The sequence below is a fragment of the Melanotaenia boesemani genome, chromosome 8 (genome assembly GCF_017639745.1).
Source record: "Melanotaenia boesemani isolate fMelBoe1 chromosome 8, fMelBoe1.pri, whole genome shotgun sequence".
NCBI classification, from domain to species: domain Eukaryota; kingdom Metazoa; phylum Chordata; class Actinopteri; order Atheriniformes; family Melanotaeniidae; genus Melanotaenia; species Melanotaenia boesemani.
The window spans coordinates 13,331,591-13,359,077 of record NC_055689.1 but is presented as its reverse complement, the minus strand read 5'-3'; the positions used below and the strand labels follow the sequence as shown (position 1 = coordinate 13,359,077).

The 27,487-nt window shown below is 37.8% G+C and overlaps 2 protein-coding genes and 1 long non-coding RNA gene across 3 annotated transcripts in view; 1 reads left to right on the top strand and 2 right to left on the bottom strand.

The window, feature by feature from the left end:
* Nucleotides 1-15,077, bottom strand: part of LOC121644127 — a 34,542-nt gene extending 19,465 nt beyond the window's left edge. Inside the window, exons 1-2 of the long non-coding RNA XR_006011228.1 lie at nt 14,961-15,077; nt 5,749-5,900 (exon numbers count right to left, since the gene is read on the bottom strand). This is a non-coding gene — a long non-coding RNA (uncharacterized LOC121644127). The remainder of the gene's footprint in view (nt 1-5,748; nt 5,901-14,960) is intronic.
* Nucleotides 611-13,122, top strand: LOC121644123 (myosin-6-like). The gene is made up of 39 exons (XM_041991848.1): nt 611-974; nt 1,199-1,244; nt 1,676-1,890; nt 1,970-2,113; nt 2,200-2,356; nt 2,447-2,474; nt 2,560-2,668; nt 2,806-2,898; nt 2,994-3,057; nt 3,309-3,407; nt 3,484-3,587; nt 3,677-3,815; nt 4,156-4,274; nt 4,353-4,502; nt 4,589-4,759; nt 4,843-5,152; nt 5,316-5,398; nt 5,707-5,912; nt 5,995-6,118; nt 6,200-6,336; nt 6,425-6,680; nt 6,782-7,024; nt 7,117-7,293; nt 7,379-7,524; nt 7,607-7,697; nt 7,812-8,201; nt 8,286-8,412; nt 8,489-8,607; nt 8,693-8,889; nt 8,966-9,149; nt 9,230-9,395; nt 9,479-9,603; nt 9,705-10,013; nt 10,443-10,646; nt 10,730-11,026; nt 11,158-11,262; nt 11,624-11,719; nt 11,974-12,108; nt 12,999-13,122. Exons 3-39 carry the CDS (start codon nt 1,690-1,692, stop codon nt 13,017-13,019), a joined length of 5,826 nt encoding a protein of 1,941 aa, XP_041847782.1. The 5' UTR covers nt 611-974; nt 1,199-1,244; nt 1,676-1,689; the 3' UTR covers nt 13,020-13,122.
* A 5,071-nt stretch (nt 15,078-20,148) lies between the features above and the next one.
* Nucleotides 20,149-27,487, bottom strand: part of map4l (microtubule associated protein 4 like) — a 100,968-nt gene continuing 93,629 nt past the window's right edge. The window contains exon 17 of the mRNA XM_041992126.1: nt 20,149-27,142. Coding sequence (XP_041848060.1) covers nt 27,138-27,142 — 5 coding nt within the window. The 3' untranslated portion in view covers nt 20,149-27,137. The remainder of the gene's footprint in view (nt 27,143-27,487) is intronic.

Below are 27,487 nucleotides of genomic sequence, written 5' to 3'. Positions count from 1 at the left end.
AATAATACTGTCTCACTAGCAATATTCGCTGGGTGACAGACATACTCTTGACTCAATTCTATGTAACATTCAGGTGTCGAAAGTGTTCGTCCAGCTCCAGGATATACAGCAGCACATCATCTTAAGTAGCTCTTTTATGTAATATGAACTTGAGTCAGCCTGACTGTGTCTGAGCATGTCTGTTATTGCTAAATACAAGAAACAATGCAAAGTGACCAAAGTTGGACTAAGAGTGCAGACCTAATACTAAGCAGTGGTGAGTAATAATAAAGAGACATCACAGCTGTGACCTTGGCCTTGTCTTGCCTCTTTGCAGACAACAGCTGTGGCTCTTTATTCTTCCTCACGACTTGTATTGCACATTGCATCACTGGACAGACTACTGTTGAACTTCAGGTCTTGAAATGTTTGAAGTCCTACAAATATTGCTTAGCCTGCAGGCTATTTACTTTGAGCACAGAGGCACAGTTAACTTAAAAGTTTAGTTTATTATAGTGTTTGACTAATTATAAATAACTAATAATTATCAGGTCTCATTTTAGAATTAGACTCAGTATCTTAGTGAGATTAAATAGAGGTTAAGAAAGCATTTATGTAGTTAAATCCTCCTTTAATAAAACAGAAACATGATGTTGATTTAATTTTAAACCACTTTCATTGTTCAGTAATATAAGACAGCTACTTTGTACAGCTCACTGAGACAGCAGCCTGTCTATGCTTCACCACCTCTTGCCTCTCCCTTTCTTTGTCATGTCCACTCTGGCATAATGGTCTGCTGTTCAAGGTGACAGCAACAAATAGCAACACTGGGCTCAACCCAATTTGGAGAGTGCTTTTTGTGATAGGCAACCTGGATGCCATTTCTCTGATATTCATCCCCATATTTGGTTGACTTTCAACCTTTATTAATGGAGAGGCAGCCTGGTGTCAGAGGCTGGACCCATCACTTCACTTGACAAGGTTGCTGATCAAAGGTAAGAAAAACAGGAATACAAGTGAGAAATTGTTATGTCTGTTGTGACTATTTGGACCATGCTCACTATTTTGATATCATTTAAAGATACATACAGATGGTTTCTGTTAGCAATTTGTAGAAGATTATTGACTTATTGAAATGAGTAAAAATGGTAATTATCCTTTCATCTACATGTCTAACAGTGTGGTAATATAACCTTTGTTTTATTTCTGTCTACTTAAGATAAATAGCAAAGATTCAAATTTCCTTCAGAGTGACAACACCTCAGGTAAAATTAACAGCTGCAGCTCAGTTTTATCACAATTTTATTTTTAGCTGGTAGATGTGCATGCAAACGCAGTACACTAATTTACTTTTTTTCCTGATTCAACTAAATTGTGAGTGTCCTCCTAATGTTGAGGACACCTTAATGCAAGCTTAGTTATTTCTGAATTTAGATTTAAATAGAAAACTAATGGTACACAGTTAACTGTTTCTATTAGCAACTGTCATTAGAAGTATTGTTTGTTGTATAAAAACAAGAAATTGCAATAGTACACAAACTTGGTTCATTATGTCCAATTAATTATTATCTTTTGTTATATTTACTAACTCCGAGTGTTTGTTGTTTGTGTTATTCCGTCTTGGAAAAAAAAAAAGAAAAAAAAGAACATGTCAAAAAATTTTAGCAAATAATTTTTTCTTTTTGTTAAAAACAAGTTGAAGGTTGAAACATGGGTGACGCTGCTATGGCAGAGTTTGGGGCTGCTGCTTCTTTTCTGAGGAAATCAGATATGGAGCGTCTGGAAGCCCAGACTCGTCCATTTGACATCAAGAGGGAGTGTTTTGTTCCTGATCCTGAGGTTGAGTACGTCAAAGCAACCATTCAGAGTCGTGATGGTGACAAAGTTACTGTCCAAACTGAACATGATAAGGTATCGGCATCACAGAAGTTCAGTTGAGCTGTATCATAAAAGTGTGGACTGTTTTATAAGATGTGTTGTCCTCCTGCAGACCGTCACAGTGAAGGAGTGTGATGTGCACCCTCAAAATCCGCCAAAGTTCGATAAAATTGAGGACATGGCGATGTTCACTTTCCTCCATGAGCCAGCTGTGCTGTTTAACCTTAAAGAGCGTTACGCAGCATGGATGATCTACGTGAGTCAGCTGACTGGTTTATTTGTTCAAATATAATATTAAAGCATCTGAAAACACCATGTACCATCTTTCTCTTGAAATGCCAGACCTACTCTGGGCTCTTCTGTGTGACTGTCAACCCATACAAGTGGCTGCCAGTCTATAACCAGGAGGTGGTTGTTGCCTACAGAGGAAAGAAAAGAAGTGAAGCTCCTCCTCACATCTTCTCCATCTCTGACAATGCCTACCAGTACATGCTGTCAGGTACATAAATCACTGTTTTATCAGTCTTTTATTTTATTCAGAAATTCTGAGATAATTTTTCACCTATTTGCTATTATTTCTTGCTCACAGACAGAGAAAACCAGTCAATCCTCATCACGTAAGTTGTACCATTATCCAAAATCATGCCAGCAGTTAAGTGTCATAGGTCATATCCTTAAACTTTCGGGGTCTCCTCCACTCAGCGGAGAATCCGGAGCTGGAAAGACTGTCAACACCAAGCGTGTCATCCAGTACTTTGCCAGCATTGCTGCTGTCCCAGGTGGAAAGAAAGATGCTGCGGCTGAAAAGAAGGTTTGTAATACATATCAAATTATAGATGTCAAATAACTGAATATATTAATGGTAAGAGACAGTGGAAAGGCTTTAGTTGTTCAAAATTGTCAGTGTGCCTGAGATTGTGTTTTTCTTTTTTTATTTGACAACATCAGGGCACCCTGGAGGATCAAATCATTCAGGCTAACCCTGCTCTGGAGGCCTTTGGTAATGCCAAGACCATCAGGAATGACAACTCCTCCAGATTTGTGAGTGAATAAGAAGGTGTGATGTGTTTTCTCAACTATCATAAAAGTTCTTTTTCCTGGTTAAAAATAGAAGTGTACAACACTTTTCCTTTTAGGGCAAATTCATCAGGATTCATTTTGACAACAGGGGAAAGCTGGCCTCTGCTGATATTGAGACTTGTAAGTAAAACCAAATTCATTCTCTGAACCTCGTAACTGTTGCGAGGTTGCACGGTGCTGAAACTCACCCTATTATCACCCTAGTATCTCAAAAAGTGGATGTGATAGTGTCCCAGTAGCGAAGTCTTGACCAAAACCAGATAGTTGTTAATGGGAAGAGAATACGACAAGGAAAGGCAACTCTATTGATATAGCACATTTCATACGATGACAACAATACAAAGAAAACATTTTTTATCCACTCCAAACAGACCTTCTGGAAAAGTCTCGTGTGACCTACCAGCTCAAAGCTGAGAGGGACTACCACATTTTCTACCAGATCTTGTCTCAGGCAAAGCCAGAACTCCTTGGTAAGTATAAACAACTGTTCAATAATTACTGCATTACACTATGTATTGTATAATTAACATGTTTGTGTAATTCTAGAAATGCTGCTCATCACCAACAACCCCTATGACTATGCCTTCATCTCCCAAGGAGAGACAACTGTAGCCTCCATCAATGACTCTGAAGAGCTGATGGCCACTGATGTGAGCTGAATCTTTAGTTAACAACATCAAACCATTTTAGAAGAACATTTGAAAACAAACGAAATAAAATATATCTTAAATTCTGTAAGGATGCCTTTGATGTCCTGGGCTTCACTCAAGAGGAGAAGAACAGTATTTACAAGCTGACTGGTGCCATCATGCACCATGGTAACATGAAGTTCAAGCAGAAGCAGCGTGAAGAGCAGGCGGAGGCAGACGGCACTGAAGGTAAACAAGAATGTTGAGTAATCTCAGCTCTTAATGTTCGTACCAGACAATCTGGAATAATTACAATTATTATGTTTATGAGCTTTGACTGGAAGGTTTTTGTTTTCTGAGATGATTTCTCTTGAAACAGTCAAGTGTTTAGTTCAGTGGAAAGGACAGCTGTCATTGTGTTGCACATTGAAAGAGGAAACTTTTGTTGTATGGTTTACATTTTATGTTTATGTATATGTAGCATTTTTTAAATCTATTTATAAATATTTCAAGGACTGCATCTATACATGTTAAGTACTTTAGCATCCTAGTGCAAAATGTGAAAATTGTATTATGTTGACTTCCTCAGATGCTGACAAAGTAGCTTATCTGATGGGCCTGAACTCTGCTGACCTCATCAAAGGTCTCTGTCACCCAAGAGTCAAAGTAGGAAACGAGTGGGTCACCAAGGGACAAAATGTTAACCAGGTACAGAGGGATCAAAAGTTTTGAAGGTAGTTGAATATTGTTGAAATTAAAAGATGCTACTAATTATTTCTTTTTAAGGTGTACTATGCTGTTGGTGCACTGTCTAAGTCAGTGTATGAAAAGATGTTCTTGTGGATGGTGGTGAGAATTAACCAGTCCCTGGACACCAAACAGCCTCGCCAGTACTTCATTGGTGTGCTGGACATCGCTGGGTTTGAAATCTTTGATGTGAGTTTGAACAAAAGACCCCAAATTAGTTAAATCTTTGTAAAATATTTTCATAAATTTCTGATTATTCTCTAACGCTGTTCCAGTTCAACACCTTTGAGCAGATGTGCATCAACTTCACCAATGAAAAACTGCAACAGTTTTTCAACCATCACATGTTTGTGCTGGAGCAGGAAGAGTACAAGAAAGAGGGCATTGAATGGGAGTTCATTGATTTTGGTATGGATCTGCAGGCCTGTATTGATCTGATTGAAAAGGTGAGACATCAAACTACAAAATGTTGAAATAAGCGATACACAAATATATTTTTTTTAAACCTTACATATTTTTCCTCCCACAGCCCATGGGTATCATGTCCATCCTTGAAGAGGAGTGCATGTTTCCCAAAGCCTCTGATGCCACCTTTAAAGCTAAGCTCTATGACAACCATCTGGGCAAATCCAACAACTTCCAGAAACCCAGAATTATCAAAGGAAAACCAGAGGCCCATTTCTCCCTGGTTCACTATGCTGGAACTGTTGATTATAATATCAACAACTGGCTGGTGAAGAACAAAGATCCTCTAAATGAGACTGTTGTTGGACTGTACCAGAAGTCTAACCTCAAGCTGTTGGCTTTACTATTTGCCAACTATGCTGGAGCTGATTCAGGTATATGGAAGTATACACTAGTAAAAAAAAGAATGTAAAACAGCAGCAAATTCTGTTACATTTTTATTTGGATGTCAATCCAGATTAAGAATAAATTAGTATTATTATGGTCTTATTATAAGTCTAAAGTGCATTATATTAAATTTAATAATTTTTTTTATAGCTCAAGAATCTGGTGGGAAGGGTGGAAAGACTGAGAAAAAGAAAAAAGGTTCATCCTTCCAAACTGTGTCAGCTTTGCACAGGGTAAAATTTTATAGATTTGAATTTTCCTATAATGTGCATGGATAAAATTTAGAAAGGGCATAAGTAAGAAGAATTAACAACAAGATATGCAAGCAAAAATTTATTTAAAAATGATGATTATTTAACTAAATAATAGCAATGTGCACCACACACTTTCTGAAAACATTTCTGATACAATATCTGAGCTTCCACTACCCATTTAATTTAAGAATTAAGCAATCATTATATGTGCTACATACAACATCTTAAATCAGTGCCAAACACAATGTCAATATAGTTACTCCAAATTTTGTGTGAAAAACCCCCAGGAGAACCTGAACAAGCTGATGACCAACTTGAGGTCAACTCACCCTCACTTTGTGCGCTGCATCATCCCCAATGAGACCAAGACTCCTGGGGCCATGGAGAACCCTCTGGTGATGCACCAGCTACGCTGTAACGGTGTGCTGGAAGGCATCAGGATCTGCAGAAAGGGCTTCCCCAACAGGATCCTCTATGGAGACTTCAAGCAGAGGTTTGACTTTGATGAGAACACTTATATTTCAAAATGCAGATGAACAGAAATAATTAACTTAATTAATGTACTTGCTTAAAAGATACCGCATTCTGAACCCTAATGCCATTCCTGAGGGACAGTTCATTGACAACAAGAAGGCTGCTGAGAAACTGCTGGGTTCTCTGGATATAGACCACAACCAGTACAAACTGGGGCACACCAAGGTAAGAGTTTCTACTGTTAATAGAAGATTCATTTTGCACAATAAATACTCACTCTTACTCAATTTGTCCTTCCAAAAAAAGGTGTTCTTTAAAGCTGGGCTGCTTGGTCTGCTGGAGGAGATGCGAGATGACCGACTAGCACTAATTATTACTGGCATCCAATCTCGCTCACGAGGTCTTCTAGCAAGAATCGAATTCCAGAAAATTGTTGAACGCAGGTAAATTCTCAAGTGACACACTTTGGTAGTCAAATCATTTCAGGTCATTCTGCTGAAAGTCATAAACTGCCATATTTGTTGCATACAGAGATGCCCTACTTGTAATCCAGTGGAACATCCGTGCCTTCATGGGGGTCAAGAATTGGCCCTGGATGAAGATGTACTTCAAGATCAAACCTCTCCTGAAATCAGCAGAGACTGAGAAGGAGATGGCCAACATGAAGGAAGAGTTTACCAAACTGAAGGAGGCTTATGCTAAATCTGAAGCCCGTAGAAAAGAACTGGAGGAGAAAATGGTCACTCTTCTCCAAGAGAAGAACGACCTGCAGCTTCAAGTCCAGACTGTATGTTAGAACACTGATTCTTACATTTTTCTATTCCAGTCAACTTCATAAATTACATGATGGTCACACTGTATGGTATGTTGACTTATTTTTAATGATAGGAGCAAGATAATCTTTGTGATGCAGAGGAGAGATGCGAGGGGCTCATCAAGAGCAAAATTCAGCTGGAAGCAAAAATCAAAGAGCTGACTGAAAGGCTGGAGGATGAGGAGGAGATGAACGCTGAACTGACAGCTAAGAAGAGGAAGCTGGAAGATGAATGCTCTGAGCTGAAGAAGGACATTGATGACTTAGAGTTAACTCTGGCTAAAGTTGAGAAAGAAAAGCACGCCACTGAGAACAAGGTATAATAAAACCTAAAAATTGTAGAGAAAATACTATGATGAAAATATTGCTGTGATGGCCGTCAGGATTCTATGATTTTCATCTGCAACAGGTAAAGAACCTGACAGAGGAGATGGCTGCTTTGGATGAAATCATTGCCAAGCTGACCAAGGAAAAGAAAGCTTTACAGGAAGCTCATCAGCAAACCCTGGATGACCTGCAGAGTGAAGAAGACAAAGTCAACACTCTGACCAAGGCCAAGGCCAAGCTGGAGCAGCAAGTTGATGATGTAAGAATTTACAAGATCAGGTGGACTTAAACAAATACAAAGCAAATGTGCTAAAAAAAAAAGAGTATTTTTCATCTTTCTACAGCTTGAGGGGTCCTTAGAGCAAGAGAAGAAGATACGTATGGACCTTGAGAGAGCAAAGAGGAAACTTGAAGGAGACCTAAAGTTGGCCCAAGAGAGTATCATGGATCTGGAAAATGACAAGCAGCAACTTGAAGAGAAGCTGAAAAAGTAAAATGAGAAATGAGTTTTTACACAAAAAACAATTTAATAAAGGAGTCATTCTATACATTTAACTTTGTATCGTCCACAGGAAAGATTTTGAAATCAGTCAACTCAATAGCAAAATAGAGGATGAACAGGCAATGGTTGCTCAGCTCCAGAAAAAACTGAAGGAGCTGCAGGTGAAAATTCACACAGAAACAACTCTGAACCACCAAGGAAAATTACATTTTAAGATTATTGTTATTCATAGAAGAAAAAATGTAATGCTGAGATTTGTTTGAACTTTGGTGCAGGCCCGCATTGAGGAGCTGGAGGAAGAGCTTGAAGCAGAGCGAGCTGCACGAGCCAAGGTGGAGAAGCAGAGAGCAGACTTGGCCAGAGAGCTGGAAGAGATCAGTGAGAGGCTGGAGGAGGCTGGTGGAGCCACAGCTGCCCAGATCGAGATGAACAAGAAGAGGGAGGCCGAGTTCCAGAAACTCCGCAGAGACCTCGAAGAGGCCACTCTGCAGCACGAGGCCACCGCTGCCACCCTGAGGAAGAAGCAAGCCGACAGCGTTGCTGACCTGGGAGAGCAGATTGACAACCTGCAGAGAGTCAAGCAGAAACTGGAGAAGGAGAAGAGTGAGCTCAGACTAGAGCTCGATGATGTGGTCTCCAATATGGAGCAGATTGTCAAGACAAAGGTAACTCAAATCCGTGGTCTTGTCCTTGGATGATCACCCCTTTTCTTCATTCTTACAGTGCTTCTTACTGTATTTTGTTTACAGAACAATTTGGAGAAAATGTGTAGGTCTCTGGAGGACCAGATGAATGAATATAAAACAAAGTCAGAGGAGGGACAGCGTACCATCAACGACTTCACCATGCAGAAAGCAAAGCTTCAAACTGAAAATGGTATGTGCTTCATTTGATGCGAATATTTCATATATGGTTATATCAAGCATTCATTTCAAGCTCTGGCTTCAACCAGGTGAACTTGCGAGGCAGCTTGAGGAGAAGGACTCCCTGGTGTCTCAACTCACCAGAGGAAAACAGTCCTACACACAACAAATTGAAGACCTTAAAAGACAACTGGAAGAGGAAATCAAGGTAGCAAAGCAAAGCTACTGAAGCCACATTTAGTACAGATTAAATCTTAATACATTCAAATAACTTAAGCTTGCTTTAATTTTAGGCTAAGAATGCATTAGCCCATGCTGTGCAGTCTTCTCGTCATGACTGTGACCTGCTCAGGGAGCAGTATGAGGAGGAGCAGGAGGCCAAGGCTGAACTGCAGCGCAGCATGTCCAAGGCCAACTCTGAGGTGGCTCAGTGGAGAACCAAGTATGAAACTGATGCCATCCAGAGAACTGAGGAACTGGAGGAAGCAAAGTAGGTAAAACACATTTAATCTTCAACAACTCTGCAAAGTTGAAAAGCAACCTTAAAAAACTCATCTATATCATAGAAAGAAGCTGGCTCAGCGTCTGCAGGATGCTGAGGAGGCTGTTGAAGCTGTGAATGCTAAATGTTCCTCCCTGGAGAAGACCAAACACAGGCTGCAGAATGAGATTGAAGATCTCATGGTGGATGTGGAGAGATCAAATGCTGCTGCTGCTGCTCTGGACAAGAAGCAAAGAAACTTTGACAAGGTTTAAGTTCATTACTCACTGTAAGATTTCAATACAGGTACAGAGTCATTCCTTTAGCTAAAATGTGAACTGTCATTTAGGTCTTGGCAGAGTGGAAACAGAAGTATGAGGAGTCTCAAACAGAGCTGGAGAGCTCCCAGAAAGAAGCCAGGTCTCTGAGCACTGAGCTCTTCAAACTGAAAAACTCCTACGAAGAGTCGCTTGAACATCTGGAGACCATGAAAAGGGAGAACAAGAATCTGCAAGGTTAGTCAATTGATCTATAAAACCTTCTGAAAAAGGTAACTATAGCATTACATGTTTATCAATCGTAACAATTTGGCTTTCAGAGGAAATCTCTGACCTTACTGAACAAATCGGGGAGGGTGGAAAGAGTATTCATGAGCTTGAGAAGATTCGAAAGCAGCTGGAACAAGAGAAGTCTGAGATACAAACAGCTCTGGAGGAGGCAGAAGTACGGTGCAAAGTCCAACTATCCAAATATATATGAAGTTGAAAATATTTTGACATTTGATAATAAATATCTTTTGACCTAACACATCTATTCAATTACAGGCCTCTCTGGAGCATGAAGAAGGGAAGATTCTCAGAGTCCAGCTTGAATTCAACCAGATTAAGGCTGACATCGAGCGCAAACTGGCTGAGAAAGATGAAGAGATGGAGCAAGCTAAGAGAAATCAACAACGAATTGTTGATACTCTGCAGAGCTCTCTTGAGGCTGAGACTCGCAGCAGGAATGAAGCCCTTCGTTTGAAAAAGAAGATGGAGGGAGACCTCAATGAGATGGAGATCCAGCTCAGCCAAGCCAACAGGCAGGCATCTGAGGCCCAGAAACAGCTGAAGGCTGTTCATGCACATCTGAAGGTTTGGATTTTTCCCTGTTTAATGTTTTTACAATATACAATATTTAAATATTTACACAGTAGGAAACAACTGTCTGGTACTCAAGTGTTTAGATGATCTCACAATAGTGTATAGTCTTTCTGTCTTTCAGTACCGCTAACTTTCCACTCATAAGTTTATTTTGAATGCCTGCGCATGTCAGTCTACTTTAGAAAAAGTTCTACGTCTTTCTTCTTTAAATAATTCAGGTTATTGAGTTGAAAACACTCCCGAAATTGAGATTCACAAGACCAGAGTTCAGTTTTCCCTAATTTTCCGGGGATAAAGGGATGTTTGAACTATTATTTTTCTTTAATTTTTGGCTATTTGTTTTTAACTGAGAGTTACATGATTTTATATTTTACAGCTAAAGCTATACACATAGCTTTAAATAAACTGTTAATTTCACAGGATTCTCAGCTCCAGCTTGATGACGCTCTGCGGGCCAGTGATGATATGAAGGAAAATATAGCCATGGTTGACAGACGCAACAACCTTCTTCAGGCCGAAGTGGAGGAACTGAGAGCTGCACTGGAGCAAACTGAGCGAAGCCGCAAACTTGCAGAGCAAGAGCTGCTGGATGTTAGCGAACGGGTGCAGCTACTGCACTCACAGGTGAGACACCATTTGAACTACTTCTTTCATACCATTACTAAATTACTGAGGAAGTCTGAATGTTATACATTGCATGTAAACAGAACACCAGCCTGATAAACCAGAAGAAGAAGCTGGAGGGTGATACATCCCAGCTTCAAAGTGAGGTGGAGGAGGCAGTGCAGGAATGTAGAAATGCTGAAGAGAAGGCCAAGAAGGCCATCACTGATGCTGCCATGATGGCAGAGGAGCTGAAGAAAGAGCAGGACACCAGCGCTCACTTGGAGCGTATGAAGAAGAACATGGAGCAAACCATCAAAGACCTGCAGCACCGTCTGGACGAAGCTGAACAGATCGCCATGAAGGGAGGCAAGAAGCAGGTGCAGAAGCTCGAGGCCAGGGTGAGTGTTTTTTCTAATTTGTTTTTTCAATATTTAACCATTTAAAAACATACAATTTCCTCACATACAAAAAGCCAACAGAAAAAATGGAGTATAAAAATTGTATTATTATTATATCATTCCCTCAACAGATCAGAGAATTGGAGATTGAGGTGGAGGCTGAACAACGGAAGTCCAGTGATTCGGTCAAAGGAATAAGAAAATATGAGCGACGGATCAAAGAGTTGACTTACCAAGTAAGCTTCTATCCTGACAGAGGCTGTTAATGACAATGCCTAAGAGCATAAGGGGTCACTAAATGGTTTTATCAATAAACCAGTTATACAAATCATGTAGTATTGACAGCATTAAAACACCACTATAACACTGAGTCAATATATTTCACAAATTTATAGTGGTCTTCTGTTCCACCAGCAGAGTTCTAGAGACTTCAGTCTCAGATGTAACAAACCTATTAGTAAATATGGGACCAACAATCAAGATATTTTATGTTGGTTTTTCATTTATTTAATTTGTTGCTCATTTGTAGTATGAAATACTGTTCATTCAGATTAAAGATTAAATTGTTTTGTCTTTTTTTTTTTGTTTTTATATTAGACTGAGGAAGATCGTAAGAATCTTACCCGTCTGCAAGATCTGGTGGATAAGCTGCAGCTAAAGGTTAAATCTTACAAAAAAACTGCAGAGGAAGCTGTAAGTATTCATTTCAGATACAGAAAATAATACATATTCAAGCCTACTGCACATATTCACCACAACAGCTCACTTCTTAGGGAACCATGATGTGATTAACATTAAACGAGAGTTTACACTAATAAATGAGTAAACTAACCATTCTTTGATAGCGGGTATTATATTCGACTAAAGTCATGTCATTCATTACATTATTATATTATACTGCTGATGTACAAATTTCTGATGTCCATTCTTGGTGTTCTGCTCTACAGGAGGAACAAGCCAACAGCAATCTCACCAAGTTCCGCAAGCTTCAACATGAGCTTGATGAGGCTGAAGAGCGAGCTGACATCGCTGAGTCTCAGGTCAACAAGCTACGTGCCAAGAGCCGTGATGTGGGGTCAAAGGTTAGTGATACGCTGCTGCCATCAATATTATCTGTTGTGACAAAAATACCAACATAATTTACATAAAACGAGATCATAAATAAAGACAAGATATGAATACAACAACAACAGATTGAGACTATAACACACTTGATTAAAAGCTTAATGTCTGTAGCAGGTAGACATTATATGACAGATGCTCCGACATCTGTCATATAATGTTGAGTATCTCTTGCTGACCATGTACAACATGGCATTACATTGGGGGTGTCAAGGGATCTACCAATATCCATGGACACTACGAGAGGAGGAAGCGCAAGCCAGCTTTACCACTGAGAGAACCTTAACTGACAAGAAAAGGGGGTCACAGTTTGATACTGATTCTGATGTTCTATCTATATATTCTAGTGAGTGGGAAAAACTCACTAGTCAAAAGATAAATGAGAGAGATACTGTTTTTGTGTGTTTGTGTATGTGGGTGCATGCAGCTGTAACAGATTATTATATGAACAACTGGGTGTCTGGACTGGTCTTTTGCTTTTAAAGAGTGTGCATATAGAGATAGAGAGAAGAAAGTAGAAAGAGGAATAGCTTTATTAAATGCTTATTTTGTTTTAAGACAAAGCAATAATATTAATAATAATTAAAAAATTATGGCACATGAACATGTGACTGCAAAATGTGGATTATTAAATCCCTAAAATCTGCCACATGCTACTTTGGCTCATGTGGGAAATGTCAATTTACCAGAATTCATAACATTACTAGAATCTATTGATGACACTTATAAAATAGAAATCACTATGTAGAAAAAATTCTAACTGAAGCTAAAAGAAAGAGTATGAGAATAATTTTGGATTTAATGTTTGTTTTTTCACTTCTTTCTATTTTGTCTTTCTCTCTCATTGCAGAAAGGGCATGATGAAGAGTAAAGCACAAGGAATAAATGGATATTTCAGAGACACTTGATGTCTTGATTGTGTCTCCCTATTCATGTAGCTTATTTATTAGAATAAAATAAATCTGCATCTAAAACTGCCTGGACTTCTTCTTACAACCTCATTTTCTAGCTCCACTTTTGAAACAAATGTCACGATGTTGATAACCGTAAACATAACATAAAAAATAAAAATAAAACTTATAAGAACTTCCCATAGCCTCTAATAATAGCCTTTACATTTAGTTTGTGTATTATATGAGTGAATAAGTGAATTTTATATTCTGGGACTAGTGACCACAGGGACATACTGTCATCTGGTCATCTGACAACATTGCGAGTTCTCCTAATTATATTTAAGCATGTATTTGTACACATTTATGCATTACATAACACTTTACACACTAGAGTTACACACACTCGAGTTGGTCTGTCCAGTTTGGCTGTTACTGTGTATCTTGAAAGGTTTTATACAATAACTACCTCATTTTAGTGTCATTTATGTTTGGTTGTGTGGATTTTCTATCATATATAGTACTTCTAAGTTATATCTGGTTCGTCTGTAATATAGAATTTACTACAATTTTTTTAGTTAAGTATATAATCATTTAGTAAAATCTCTCAGTACCTTTTCAAAGGAGATTATGGCATGTTTACCATTACTATTAGACACATTTTAGAATATTCGGATATAAAGTATATTGCATTTTAATATCTACGTATCTAGTAGAATGGTGATGGATTTTATAGGGTTAATGGTCAGTCAATAAGTTGACTAGTTTCTTGATGGCTGTAGGATTTTAAAAACACCTTTAAAAAGTTTATTTGAACTGATATGGTCAGCAGCGTCAGGGGGGATGTACTGCTGTACTTGTAAAGACCTAAGTAAGTACAATACAGGGCCTCAAGCATTGGACTACATCACTGCATGGACATGATAATTTAAACATTATATGTCAGATCCACAAAAAAAAAAAAAAAAAAAAAAAAGTCTCTGACCATATGAAAACAAGTTATTTTGGATTTAATTTTTTTTTTCTTTTTAAAATTACACAAGTTTATGCTGTTCTACTTATTAGATTTAATAAAACAATACACCCTAACAAGTTGGGTCACACAAAAATTTAAATGGTCATAATCCAAAATAACATTTTATTAAATGTGATTATACTAACAACAACTATCTCAAAAGCTCACTAAAATGTTTGGGTGTCAGCAAAAGCCTCTGTTTAGTAAAGGCTCTTCTTTCAAGTGCAACAATATTATAGACAGTTTGGCAAACTTTATGTTTTGCATATTATTTATTTTAAATAAGCTTGCTAATAACTTCATATGTAGAAGTCTCTGCCTTTCTAGTGGACACTACAGCTGACATATGCACAGGAACGTTTAAGCATCAAGTCTTTTTTTACTTATTAATTTCAGCTGACCCATTCATTTTCAGCCTTCTTGGTAATGTTATATATCTAAGTAATATTAGAAACAACTAGAAGCTCTAGAAGAGAGCACAGACCTCTACAAAGCAGTTGTATTATTATTATTATTTTTTTTTTCCAATGATTGTGGGCATTATTTTTGAGTTAGAAGCTCTAATGGCAAAATTATTCCCCCCCCCCCCCCCCCCCCCCCCCCCCCAAAGTAAAGAATCCTTTAAAAAATTCCTGGATCAAAGCGGTAATCTGGATTACCCCCAAAATGTAATTAGTTGTTCCTTATTCCATTTGTGAGATTTCCTGGAAATTTCATCCAAATCTGCCCATAATTTTTTTGGTTGTGTTGCTGACAGACAGACAAAAAAATCAACACAGTCGAATACATGACCTCCACCTCTGCAGAGGTAACAATCAAAAAAAGAAAAAAAATCAACAAGATTCTCCAAAAAAGGGAGATGTTACACATGTACAAATTAATACAATGAAGTACAACACAACCCTACCTTTTTGCTGTTTCTGGTGCACGCAATTGAGTCTCCACCAGTAAATAAAACTAACAGTCTTTAAGGGTCTTGCAGATCTGAGTGTACGCACCAGTACACCAACCACTAACTACATCATTGTCTGAATGGAGGCAAGGAGAAGGGTAAGACAAGAGAAGGACATATGGAGGCAGGGACAAATATTCAACACCTCCTCAAGTGACCATCAGTACATAACAAGCATTCTAACAATAGCAGCTCCATCTAAAAGCAGTTGGCTCGGATTTCAAACTTAAGAGGCACAAGGTGCCTCACACCTTCCCTTCTACACATGTGACTGCAGAAGTCAGAGAAGCAAGGGCTGTAGACAGGTGGGAATGGGACCTTTCACTGAGGACTAATTGCTCCCCTAAGCTTAGAATAGATAAGAGCTAAGTAAAGAAGTTCAGGATTCTGGCATCATGCCAAACACACAGTATAGATGAAGTATGTTCACTGCATAGAGGATGATCCAAAGAACTTTACTTTAATGGCAAGGTCTTGGTACATCAGGGCCTGCCAGCTCCAGTTCAGGAGACTGTCACTTTCATTTGCAAGAAGTGAGGTAATTTTGGTAGACTACTACTTTATCCTGAAATGACATCATTCCCAGCTCTGATTCCTCATTTGTCCTTTAAAATGCTCTTTCTAGCCAGCATTGGACCTACATAAAGAAAAGGTTAACAGAGGTGGTTCAACCTCCCCATGGTTCTGTTATGTTGTGTCAGAACCTGTGTATTCCTTCATATGTAGTAGTATGTTTTTATCTTTTTTGTTTTTGATTAGTATTTTTGTCCATTTTCCTTGAAACAATTTTCATTAGTAAGCATAAAACTTTATAAACATCTGACTACAGAACTTAACCTTGATCCAACACATCTTGTCATCTGTGATCTTTATATGTTCTGTGGGATTTTTGGGCCTTGCATGTAAGACTCATGAGCGCAATTCACTGATTTCCTTATAGCTCCTCTTTAGCTTTGAGGTGTGTTTAGGATATTTATCCTTCAGTAGAATTATTCAGCTTCATCCTCACTTATTTGTTTTCCTCAACAACAATTTAACTTTTACCTCTCCCGTTGAAATGTTTTCCACGCCTTCAGTTGCAGTACAAAGAAAGGTGGTCCATTGATAAAATTCAGACAATTTTTTCCACAAGTTCTACACTGCAAACTAACAAGACAGCTAAAGTATCTGCAAACACTTTATCTTTTTGGAAGTCTTCCTCTTTGAGACCAGTTATCATTTTAGTTTACTGAGTGACAGCTAGCTGCTCAGAGGAGCCTATGCTGAATGTTGAGTGAAAATTATTCTTGTGACATTTTTATGTTAATTTTGTTATCAACATAAACTATCAAAACAATTTACAAGAAGAAAATATCCCTAAAATACTGCTATTAACATTTTGTTGTATTTTAAACAAATTTCTTTGGTTTATGGGGAATAGAAGAGGTTAATGAGTGTAATTTGTTGTGGTAATGTTTAAACATGTAATTACCTTAAAGAAAGAGGGGCTGTTGTCTGAACTTAATCCTGTTAATGCTTGCTGGATATTATAATCCTTAGTGAAGGTGAACATTTCTAAATGAAGTTCCACCAACCACACAAATCACTGACATCATTTTTCTCCAGATGTACATGGTTGATGGCAAGAGTTGAGCTGGCTGGTCACTAGTAAAACTTATAAAATAATGTGAACAATTTAATCACATTCATAGGCAAATCCATGTATTGTAGGTTGTATGGATATTTCATTATCTATGAGTCATTCTCTTACAAAGCATGAGCTGTGTGCAGAACTAACGTGGCTTACTTCATGTCAAGATGGTCTGATTCTGGAACTGTTTAATTTTTATTTGTTTTAATCTAATGGACAAAAGTGCAATGTATGAATACTCACAGTTGAGATGGTGATACTAGTTTGTTTTCTGTAATGGACATGAGCTGTTCCCTGTCCATGGTGCTGACATTCCTTCTTGGTTGTTGTCTTATCCTCTTTTTTCCTCAGCTGCTATAAAAATAAAAAAAATAATTAAAAAAAAATCATAATGTTGTATATTTTACTTTAACCTGACAAGGGGGGTACAAAAAGAGTCTTAAGTATTTTAGTATTTATTTATTTATTCAGTCATCACACATAATACAATAAATATAAACATTCTAGACAACATAAACTAGGCAACAGTCTTAACATTAGGTAATGACTGAAAAGGCACAGGCTGAAGCATGATGCTTATATATGCCTGTCCTACTTTCTTTTCAATTTAAGCTACCCTCCAACAGTAAACATAATACCAAAATACAAAATCATTCACAATTGTAACCCTCAAAAATAGCTTTATAAACCATTCTTTTGAAAACCAAAAGCGATTTACACCCTCTAACATTTTTATTAGCATTGTTCCATAATTTAACCCCAACAATCGAAATACATCTCCTTTTAATCCCTTTTTTAGCTTTTTGTACAGCAAACTTACAAACATCTCTCAAATCATATTTAACATAACCCAATCAACTTTCTTAGAAAATGAAGTAGTACCTGGACCTCAGGATATGATGCAATAATGTTAAAGTGTTCAATGTTTAGGTTTATGCATCTCACACGTTTATTTTTCAACTATTAACAGGAGTTCACTGCAGAAAGGTGTAAAACAGAACTTTTTTACAGCACCCATTTTCACGTGGAGTAGTAGATAAACACTGGTATATCTATTAAGGCTCAGTACCTAAAGATAACAGGTCACCTGCTGTTGCCAATTACTTCTTCTCAAATTGGCTGCTATAAATAAAGTCTCCTTATAAGATTTAAAAATGGACTAAAACTATTAAAATAAAAATATATGCCTTAAAAAGTACTGCAAAATATACAGTATATGATGCACTGCAGTTAAAGCAGGTCTGAGCAAATCTAATTTTATAAAGTAATCTTGGTCAGCTTTTTCTTTATTCTTATTTACTTCTGTCTATTAAATCTAGTTTCTGTCTTCACTCTACTTTAAATTATTGATTGTGTGTTCCTTATAGTCACCTGTTGCTGCTTCTCTATATGAAGGAATGCTTTGTTCCTCTGCTGTGCGTCAGACGTTGTCCCTCAGCTGTCAACAAAATCATCAACACTGTGAAGGCAGCCAGCTGGAATTTCACAGGTTATCTTTGTGCCCAAGGACAAGGGTTGTGTCAAAGTAAGATCTGACTTCTGGAAATTAACTAACTTCCTATATACACATGGTTGAACTATAATGCTTTATAATACTCTACCATATCAATTAAATTAATGTCAACAAGAAAAAATATGCTGCAGTTTGTAGTATTTTTTCTACAAAGGCAGTCTTTTTTAAAAATAAAACATATTATTTGTTTTTTTTATTTTTTGCTATATAAGTACAGTCCATTTACCATTTTTTTATTTACATTTATACACACTCCAAAAGTTGCCATGAAGTTTCATTTGAGACCAACTGTATTTATTACACACTGAAAAGGGATTACTTAGAGAAATAAGTGAAACATGAATGTCACTTTAGATTAACCCCGTTTTAACTCACCTTAAAACCTTTATTTTCTGTCATTCAACACAAGTTAAAAGGCAAATATACCAGCAGGAACTGATCCTTATAAGTAGAAGTACAGATTGTGACTTCTTTTTTTTTCCAAATCAAAGTAAATTCAGGGAGAATTAAGGGTAACAAGAAGCAAGTACAAGAAGCTCGTAACATAAATGATTAATTACAAACTAGGTGCTGCATTGCCAATTTTATAGCTTGGATGACCGTTGACTCTGCTGTCAGTCAAACCGTTATTACAAAGTACGTTAAGCTGCTAGCTTACAGCTAGCTAAAACTTAGAATAGCTTCTAGTATTCCGAATTTAAGCACAATGTGACAGGTCTACGGTTATTTATCTAACTTTACTCAATTTATATACCGTACTTACGACTGAGTATGCAATAACTCCTCCAAATATTGTAATTTTTATTTCTTCTTTTGCCCGCAGTTCATATCTGCCGTTTCCTCGTGTGTCCGCCAGAGGTCGCAGTACCCAGCACGACACACCTGTAGTTAATTATGAGTTAATTATGTCATTAGTGATTTTTTCCCCCCCAGAGTTGAACAGGAGGCTAAATTAACAGTTATAATAAACATGCGTACCCAACCGACAAGAAACAGCAACAAATCAAAGACTAAAAGTGAAGGAATGAATTAGGAATGCATTAAGAGATATGACTGAGTTAAAATGTCATATTTAGATGAAAGTACTATACAACCCCAACTCGAACAAAAAATGTTTTTGTAACTTAGAAGTAGAATGCAATGATTGGTAAATCTCATAAACCCACATTTTATTCCCAATAGAGCTTAACAAACATAAGAACTGTTGAAACTGAGATATTTTACCATTTAAATGGAAAATATCAGCTCATTTTTAATTTGATGGAAGCAACACATCTCAGTAAATATGGAACAAGGGCATCAAAAGGCTGGAACAGTAACTGGAAAAAAAAATTGGATGAGAAAAATTGGATTAGCCTTTAGGAACTAATTTGGTTGAAATACAACATGTCAGTGACATTACCGAGAATAATGGGAGCATTTCAGAGAGGCAGAGCCTTTCACATGTAAAGGTCGGCAAAGGTACACCAATCTCTGACCAACTGCATCTAAAAATGTTGGAGCAAGTGAAGAAAAATGTTCTTCATTGTAAAAATGGAAAGACTTTGAAGATCCCACCATCTGTGGTACTATAAAAGATTTAAGAAAATCAGGAGGAATCTCTGTATGCTGTAGTCAGATTAATCAAAATTTGAAATTAGTTTTGGAAATCATGGATACCATCATGGACTTGAACTGTCTGTTGTCAGCATCTCTGATGGTATAGGGCCGCATTAGTACCTGTGGTGCAGGTAACTCAAACATTTGTAAAGATACTATTAATGCTGAACATGCTGCCTCCCTAGCATACTGTAGCATAGTGTTGCTCTTCAGTAATGTTTTATTTTTTTTCCTTTTAACCAGCTGTTTCAAGAAGCATTTGTGCACATCCTGGTAAAAACAGTGAGATGCATTTTAACTTCACTGGTGAGTTCAGTCAATACAATGAAAATTTATATTTTCTGAATAGGGTGTGTGTGTGTAGAGGGGGAAAAAAACAGCAGTCTGATCTTTTGCTCATCTTTTTATTTCATGATTAATATTCACGTCACTAGTTAACAATTAATCACAATGAACATCTCTTTCATACCAAATATTCAGAATTGAAGGGGGAGATGAGCGCTATCTAATAGAACAGATGCCTCTTACAACCAGCAGTTTTTTTTTTTTGTTTTTTTTTTGTTTTTTTGTCTCTTGCATGCTCTTGCTATGGTGTTGTGCCCTACATAACAATACAGCCCACACTACAGAGAATTCACCCTACAGTACTGAAAGGAAAGCTGTTTTGTCAGCTGTCTCACTTTTCATTTAACAGTTGGCATGTAAGGACACCCACATGATTGAAATACAGCAGACAATGTTCAGCTCAACACTTCTCTTTGCACTCCCCTTGACATTTAAGCAGCTTGCAGAGTTTACTGGGCAGCCAGTCAGGAATTGCGATATCCAACTGTACTATATGTAGTAAGAGACAACTATAAGCTGCTGTTTTTTCAGTGCTGTAGAGCTACGAAGCCTTTGTAGGAGGGAGACACAGCTTGGGGCTCCAAGGTGCAAATCTACCAACACTCCCTTTATTTCTATTTTATTCATTTATTTTTACTCTGGTACATTTCAGGCATTATGAACTTTAACTGAGTTTACACTCACCAAATAACAATTTGCTTTTTAACAGATCCATAATGTTCCACTATATTTGACAAAGAATGAGATTAATTTGGTCCAATACTTGCCTTGATTCATTCTAGTGTTGGCAGGAATGCTAAGGTGTCAAAACAGGAGCTAACACAAGACATGACTTAATACCACATGCCAAAAGACTAAGTCCAGGTATTGTTAGTTTGACTGGGGAGTGGTGGTAAGCAAAAGGAGAGCTGGCCAGTGTGTGTCAGTGCTATTCACACCTATCATATTGCTACCTCCTGTTTCAACGAACCCAAGTTTGCTAATTTTAATGTGTGTTCTTTTGTTCCGCGAAGCCTCAGTGCAATAAGTCATCAGGTCATGCCTAACACAACACACACTGCCTCCCTTACCGCTCTGCACTTTGAGTCTGGAAGTTAGTGTTCCCATGTGTCGTCTATCTTTCTTAACAGAACAGAGACAAACCTCATACATGTATTCATAATCTTGCATCTTAAAGACATTTTAAAAACATTCTTGAAACTTCAGCAGCCCTTTTCTTAATCTGAAAAAAGGCAGACTGAAAAAATAAAAAGTACACTTTTCCTTTTTTATGCTTTCAGTCTTATAATAACACCATTATTAAGCTAAACAGTAACGGGTTCATGAACGTGAACGCTCAGCTGGCAACATCCACAACACCCTGTTAAGAAGTAAGCTTTTTTTTAAAGTTTTTATCTTGTCAAATAATTAATTTGAGATATTCCTGGAGTGATAAAAACACGGTGGTGTCTATATACAAGGGACAGTGTGAGATACTAGTGGAAGGGTGCTGTTCAAGCGCTACATCTGGGGAATCAAACAGTAGTGAGCAGACATCAGGGTGAGTCTGGTTATTACTCTTTGTCCAAGCTGCAAAGCAATGTTCACATCACACCTGGCAAGGTGTACTAAACGAATAATGTGCATTTAAACCTGTCATTGTGGTAGACCTTTATCATCCTAAGGAACGTGATGTTCCACTTGTTTCCTTATTAAATTTCCTCATTGAATTAGGAAAAGTCTGATGCTAAATTAAACCTGTAAAAAATTATAACAGGGCATGGTTTTAGCTTTAATTTGTGATCAAGATTTTGGAACTAGATAAGCTAATACAAGTAAATGCTAGCCAAAATTGATTGTGTTAGTTTAAAGAATACATAAGTCTAAATAGTGGACAACTGAACTTTTAATTTTTGTCATGTCGTTAGCTGTATCATGAGCGTTGCTAGTGGTTTAGCAGCAGGAAGTGCTATCAGGCCCCTCAGTTTGAAGTTATCTACAACATTTCTTTAATAAAGTTGTCTCTATAAAGTCCCAATATACCAATATCTGGTCCAACATCAATGAAAAGGAGATACTTTGTATGTATTTCTAGCAGTATTACAAATTTGCCTGTTTAAATTGATTAAATTCACTGTTGTGGTAACTTTGAAACTTTGAAATGTGGTACAACAGAAACAATGCTGCATTCACTTTAATCCCAAGAGCATCAATAAGCTCCATTCACTGAATGCACAACTCTGCACAATCCCAGCAGGCTGAGTTTTAACTCTACTCAAACTTTCACTACTTCCTAGTAAATCTGGCTAACTTTCTGCACTTGTCATGGAAACTTGTCATGGCTGGAGCTCCTCAATGCATCTGGCCCAGGTCTGTGGCCTTTTGGCCACCTTAAAAAATCCCTTAAAATATGAATATGACCACAAAATGTGACTTTACAGCCTGGGCAGAATGATACAACCAGTTAACATTTAAGAGAACAACACAAGGGCAGACTGGAGAGTTGAGTGTTTAACCGCCAAAGCCAACAGCACAACACCAATGACCAAAGTTCTGCTAAAATCCACTATGCTAAAGGGCACCAACGTGTTCACCAAAGATACACAGCAGCTCACCCCCTCACACGACCACATTCTCTCACAATGTGATTCTTACACAGAAAAAGACTACAACTCGCTCCTATTTGCCTATACATAATCCAACGCCTACATCTGTCAAAGTGCTGTCATGTCTTTGCTCTCGAGGAAAAGTTCACATTATTGTTTTCACATATTATCAACGCATGTGTCATGTGACGTGTGTTACTTTCAGCCAAGTCATGGGCATGGTTTGGAGGGAACAGTACAATATTAAATATGCTTACATGGTGCTTTTAGTTAGCTATTCTTAATTGCTGACTATTTGATCACTTGCTCTTTTATTATCATAAGTTATCTAACTAACAGAACTTTTTTGTTCCCAGAAGCACACACGCACAGTACACAGCTGACAAGGTTTTACCAATATACAGTAAAGCAACTTGAGTACAGTTACATCACTTGAGTGCATCAAGAAATGAACAAGACTGTGTTCAAAGTGCACAGGACTTTTGAATTTTTAGGGGAATTGTACACGTTCCATATGATTTGGATAGTATTAAGTGTTCCAGACACAATATTATAGTTCTAGTTTAAATGAAGACAGTATGGAGCTCTATTGTGGCTGCTCTAATGGAGATGTAAAGGTTTCTCAGTCAGCTTTTGTTAAAAGTCAAAGAGCCAGACTATCAGTGTTCCAGAGGCTAGGCAGCACTCTCTACAGGATGGATGCAGTAGTAACACTTCACACATCTGACAACTACGGCAGCACGTCACAGACGCATTGAAAATCCCAGTGTTTTCAACAGAGACCATCCCAGCCTTTAATGCACAGCGAGCAGGAAGGGACCTTTCCTGTTTGTATTACCGGTGTGATTCATAGCAATTGTTTTGGTCTAAATTTTGCTCTAAATCAAAGCCACATCACAGTGTTGGGTAGAAGTAAAATGAATCAAAACTGAATAGCCTATATATACAAGTGACCTCTTAACTTGAACACCTATACTGTAACTCTTCAGAGTTATGCTTAACAAATGGAAACTCATTAAAAATGGTAGCCACCAGGATTATTCCTACTCAAGATTTGATTAGGACAGAATTAAATGTGAAATTACTGTTTTATAAAAGCAGATTAGGTCATTAGAAAGACTTTTTGAAACGCCACTGGACGGTCCAAACACAAGAATTCTGTGGCCGTTCTTGGACCTTCACTGAAATACTGCTGCATTCATGGCATTTTGGAGCTGGGCAGTTCCTGCTGTCCAGTGTAATAGGATTTTTTTTTTTCTTTTCTTTTTTCAAACATTCAAGAAATGCATGCTTTTGATATATTTTCACATATTCAGTGATATCCTATATAAAATAAACAGAAATGCTACACAAAAAATAAAAAAAAAAATAACATAAAAAAAATGAACACAAGACATTTTACAAGCTATTTACTCTCATCTATTTACACTACAGATGTTGGGTAAATTATGTGCCAGACAGAGAGGCAGATAACTAGAAGCTGGATCATCTGCTACTCTAAGTGCCCATGACATGAGGCGTGGTTGGTGTTCTTGTAGGTTCAATCTACCAGAATCGCCATAAAGTTGCAAAGAAGTTCCAACTTCAGGTTTGCCATGAATGTAACATTATTCTCTTAAATCGATTGCCCTCCCTGCAGGTGAACTCGTTCCTGTCTCAAACCTACCAGTTGACTTTAGTGGTTGTCTGTCCATCTCTGTCTGTCTGTACGTCATGTTTATGTTCAGGTAACAGGAGGCTTTCCATACTAAGATTGCTGTATTGCTGTCAGAGAACTAGAGTGAGACGCATGGAGGATAAAGAGTTAGAAAGGTGGGGATGGCTGAATGTAAGTGGAAAATGTTAGACATTGACTATGACAGGAAGGACATACCTACACAGCTCATCATCGTTTTAAGAATATTAAAACACGAAGAGTTGGTTACGGTGTAGTACGGATGATTTGTGTGTATTGCAGTGTATGTGTATGTATGGGGCATGCACACCATCAAGCATGTGTGCTTTCCTATACCTATACAAATCTGTGTTTATGTATGTTAGTGAGAAAACTATCAGGTTCTGGCTCTACAGGCTCACCGTCCTCTGCAGGGCCACATGTGTGTAACAGGAGGAAGGTGCTATCGGTCTATCTCTTTTAACTGTAAATCTAAGGGTAACTGCTGGAGTCCCTTACAGGGGGTGCAGGTGTACAACTGGAATTAATGGAGCAGGAAAGCCTTCAATTCAGACAGATTCATGTTGTACAACAGGGCTGCATATATGAAAACAGTTAACAAGACTGTATTTTAATGGTACCCCCAGGTTTATGTCATGCAAATGGTCACATATCTGAGTATGTGGACTTATTTGCAGACAAAGGTTAAGTGTTTTAAAACTACACTGATATATTGTTGCTTAATGTATTATTTTATGGTGGCTTTATAATATTTTCATCAACACAAAGCAAACTTTCAAAACCTGCAGAGCTAATACATCCACATTAGTTTGTGGACTTGAGCTACGACCTGATCGAAGTTAAAGCCTTACAGATTCAGGTTCCCGCAAAATGTAAACAGTAAATAACTGTTTAATATACCGTTGCTACAGTTTCATACTTAGTATTCCCAGAGAAGGGAAATAATCAGACCTATGTATAGCATGGTATAAAAAGAAATATTCAAACCATAGTATACCGCAGGAGAAACATGCAAATGTTGGACATCATAAAACCTTTCTGAGTTTCTATTTTTTCTGTACCATGACATTTATTCAGCTGTGATATTTTGTACTGATGATTGTACATAATATCAATCCCTTTCCGAGAGGAGGGGCTACATACATGTTAAGCTTGCAGACTTTGTAGCACAATTGCGAAAACTGATTTCTGCCTCTTTAACAGTTTTTATTTCAATGCTGGAAGGTTGAATAAAAGTTGCAACATAGGAAATACGGTATGAAAACTTTCTTTATAATAAACACTAGTTTCTGTTCCTGCAATACTTCAAACTTTGTCAAGACATCTTGCTCTTAGTACAAATTAGCTTAAGTTGATGCAAACTACGTAGCTGATTTTACTTTGCATTTACTTTGCAAGTAAACCATAGATCTCCGGAATACATTAGAGGCAATTCCACTAATGCATGTTATCATCTGTATATTGTTAACTCTGCCTGAATTTATGCTATTTAATGTGCTGGTATGATTGAGCCTTTCAAAAGCAGCCTGTGACTCAGCGGTTGTCACTGTTACCAACAATTACTTCACACATTATCCCTGTACGATTCCCTTCATGATCAGGGACTAAAAGGTGCAGCAGTGGGAGATCAAGCTGTGAGTTTATACTTATCATAAAGTGTCAAAAGTTCCTGTTATAGATCACTCCTTTATGTTCTACTAGTGCAATCTCTAGTAAGTGACTATCTGGTCAAATACCAATGTGCCAAATCCTTTTGGAGCCAGAGGAGCTTCCAAGCTCATCTATTTCTTCTCTTTCAATATGTTGATGATTATCTTGCACTAATGATATAATTAAATTATGTTTCTAATTCTAGTCAGCATAATCATGGGGTCACATTGTGTACAGTTGACACAGGAATTATCTGACACTGAAGAAACTTTTGCATGGATCTTTGCTTACAGACTTTCTAATTAACAACTTCAGTCTAGATTAAGTCTGTCTTCTCTGCATCCATCTCTACAAACTCTGAACATTAGGATATTAATTGTGCAAATAATAATTATAATAAAAACAACATTATTGTAAAGGATTTTGAGTGGACAAACTAGTGCAACAATACTTTGAGAATTGTAGTGAAACAATTTGAAATTAGCTGTGAGACGAGGGTAATAATGACATGACATGACTTGATGATATCTAATGTATTGGAAGTGGAAGGAGGGACAAAAGGAAGCATAGGTTGGCCAACAAAGCTGGGAAATATAGAATTATTTGTAATGTGAAAGGCCAATCAGGGACCAGAGGAAAGGTTAATTTCAGTGACAAGTGTTACAGTAACTAGTCATAGCTTGAACAATCTATGAATAAGGTGATTATACTCACTATGTGCAATAGTGGGTTTATTTAGTTTTTTTTGTGTTTGTTTTGGGGTAGTTATATTTAGGATTTAGGGCTGAGGTAATCTAACTCAGTGCTAATAAGGATATTTTATCAGATAAGAAGCTGGTGGGACCCCACACAGAGATTCACAGACAAACACCAAATGGTCTTCTCTGTAGTTAACAGGGCCAAAAGTCAAGCCAGGGACATCGAGCGGTTCAGAGGTCAGGGTTGGTAGCAAGAAGCTGGCAGGCGGACCCCATAGAAACACTGAGAGGAGAACGGTCGGTTCGGTGCTGCGGTGGGCGAGATGAAGGGCGGGGCCAGAGGGAAGTGACTGCGCCGTGGTAAGTTGGTTGGTCAGTTGATTGGCAGGTCAGTGAGCGCCATGCGTGTCCTGCCAAAGTCTGCAGGTCGCTGGGACTCAGTCTGTGGAGAAAAAGATACCGGACTCAGATAACACAGGAATGGGAGAGGAAACCTGATTAAAAAAGGGAGGGAAAACTGACACAGAGAAAGAGTTTGAAACTGGACCAGATGGTGTCTCCCTAATACACTGTTTCTGTCTGGTGCAGGTTCATTTAAATTACATTTAAATTACAATTATTATAATTTTTTTTTTATAGAATTAGATTTAGAGCCATCCATCAATTAGACTGTGTTTGACAACACCATTAGGTGGAAAGAGGCTGCAGCTCCTTTGAACTCCCAGTCTGGAGGCCTGCTGCAGTACAGAAGATGAATTTATCCAGTTAATCTTTACTCTGTAGCTCT